Source organism: Cynoglossus semilaevis, chromosome Z (genome assembly GCF_000523025.1).
Source record: "Cynoglossus semilaevis isolate Cse_v1.0 chromosome Z, Cse_v1.0, whole genome shotgun sequence".
NCBI lineage: Eukaryota > Metazoa > Chordata > Actinopteri > Pleuronectiformes > Cynoglossidae > Cynoglossus > Cynoglossus semilaevis.
The window spans coordinates 15,218,356-15,220,361 of record NC_024328.1 but is presented as its reverse complement, the minus strand read 5'-3'; the positions used below and the strand labels follow the sequence as shown (position 1 = coordinate 15,220,361).

Genomic DNA, 2,006 nt, shown 5'->3' with positions numbered 1-2,006 from the left:
GTGCGCGCGCTCCTGCTCGTAGGCACTGGCGTAGCGGTGTCCCTGCTCCGCCCTCAGCTGGAGGTCCATCCTCCTCTGCAGGTCCAGGCTGCGGTAGGCCTCCTTGAACGGGTCCCACGCGAACGCCGGGTGGGTGAAGCGCTCCCTCCCCGCCAGAGGACTCACCCCCATGAAGGGAGCCATCCGCGCCCGGTCCAGGACGTTCAGGCTGCCCATGTGGGGCATGCCGCTCATGGAGAGCGGCAGGGAGTGGGCCATGGGGAGGACGTGGAGACTGGAAGCTGGGATTTCACCTCCTCTCTGTAAGGAGAGCGGGTGCTGTTGGGGCAGCGGTGGGTGGTGGTGGTGGGGGTTGATAAGTTGGCCCACAGAAGCAGGGAGGGCCGGGGCCGGTGGTTGGGGGGAGGGCTCAGAGCTCACCACCATCACCTCCTGCTCCTCCTTCCTCTCCTCCTTGATCTTCATGTCGTTTTTCACCTTGTGCAGGAGTTCTACAGGTGGGTGCTCCTTCTCGATCTCCTTGAGGGGGGTCTGAGGGCCACCCGCCATCTTAACGCTCTGGTCACTGATCATCGCCTTGAGGTAGGGTGACGGGGAGCGCTGGGAGGATTTGACTGAGTCCTCCGAGGATCTCCTCTCCATCACGTCGTGACCCGGGGGGCGGGACTCCTTCACCTTGACGTCAGCCAGCGTGGAGGAGTCCCTGTGGGGGTCCAGCAGCTCCTTCTCCGCCTCTCGAACCCGCTCCACATTCCCACTGGGATGCCGACTCAGGTCCCCGGAGCTCTGGCTGTTTGAACGGATCAGGTTACTGATGTGGTAGCCCACAGGCGCGGCGGCCGGGGATGAGCGGTTGGAGTGACGGTTCCTCTCAGAAGAATCCCTGCGGTGATGAGAACAGAAAGATCAGAGACGGTGGTGGGACCTTTAAATATATTTCATAACAAATATACTGATACATACAAATATATACAAATATACTAATCTAATCTAACTTTACCATCCGTGTACCATTCTGAGCACACTGACCAGACGTTGGACACACATGTCCACAGATGTTTAAGTCTGACTTTGAAAATCCACAAACTTACCTGTTACTGTGCTACCAGTATTAGCATGTACCAGTATTAGCACGTACCAGTATTAGCATGTACCAGTAGTAGCACATACCAGTATTAGCATGTACCAGTATTAGCATGTTTCAGTATTAGCATGTGCCAGTATTAGCATGTACCAGTATTAGCATGTTCCAGTATTAGCACATACCAGTATTACCATGTACCAGTATTAGCACGTACCAGAGTACCAGTATTAGCATGTACCAGGCATGTACCAGTATTAGTACGTACCACTATTAGCATGTTCCAGTATTAGCATGTACCAGTATTAGCATGTTTCAGTATTAGCATGTTCCAGTATTAGCATGTCAGTATTAGCATGTTAAGCATGTACCAGTATTAGCATGTTTCAGTATTAGCATGTTCCAGTTTTAGCATGTACCACTATCAGCATGTTCCAGTATTAGCCTGTTCCAGTATTAGCATGTACCAGTATTAGCATGTACCTTTAAATACATTTCATAACAAATATACTGATTCTATCTAATTAATCCTAATCTAATCTAACTTTACCATCCGTGTACCATTCTGAGTCCACTGACCAGACGTTAGACACACATGTCCACAGATGTTCAAGTCTGACTTAAAAAAAAATCCACAAACTCACCTGTCCTTGTCCTTCTCCTCACCCCCTAAGGACGACTCCCTTTTTTCTATCTCTCGGTCCTGATCCCTCTGTGGCTCCCTCTCCTGGCTGTTGGCCGAACTGCTTCTCTCGGCCTCCGTGGTTTTGGGCCACTGCGGCGGGATGGGGAAAGAAGGCGGCGTTCGTCGTAGTCTGTTCCAGGCGTCGTGGTGGGGGCTGCCAAATGTGGGGAGCCCCCCCGGACCCTCTTTCATTCCGAACACACTGTTGGACCCTGGGGGGGAGGGAGGGGGTGAGGAGGG

At 52.6% G+C, this 2,006-nt stretch overlaps 1 protein-coding gene across 1 annotated transcript in view; it reads right to left on the bottom strand.

Moving 5' to 3' along the window:
* The window catches only part of fbrsl1 (fibrosin-like 1), a 109,301-nt gene that overhangs the window by 1,739 nt on the left and 105,556 nt on the right, over window positions 1-2,006 (bottom strand). Inside the window, exons 17-18 of the mRNA XM_025053436.1 lie at window positions 1,726-1,978; window positions 7-883 (exon numbers count right to left, since the gene is read on the bottom strand). Coding sequence (XP_024909204.1) covers window positions 7-883; window positions 1,726-1,978 — 1,130 coding nt within the window. The remainder of the gene's footprint in view (window positions 1-6; window positions 884-1,725; window positions 1,979-2,006) is intronic.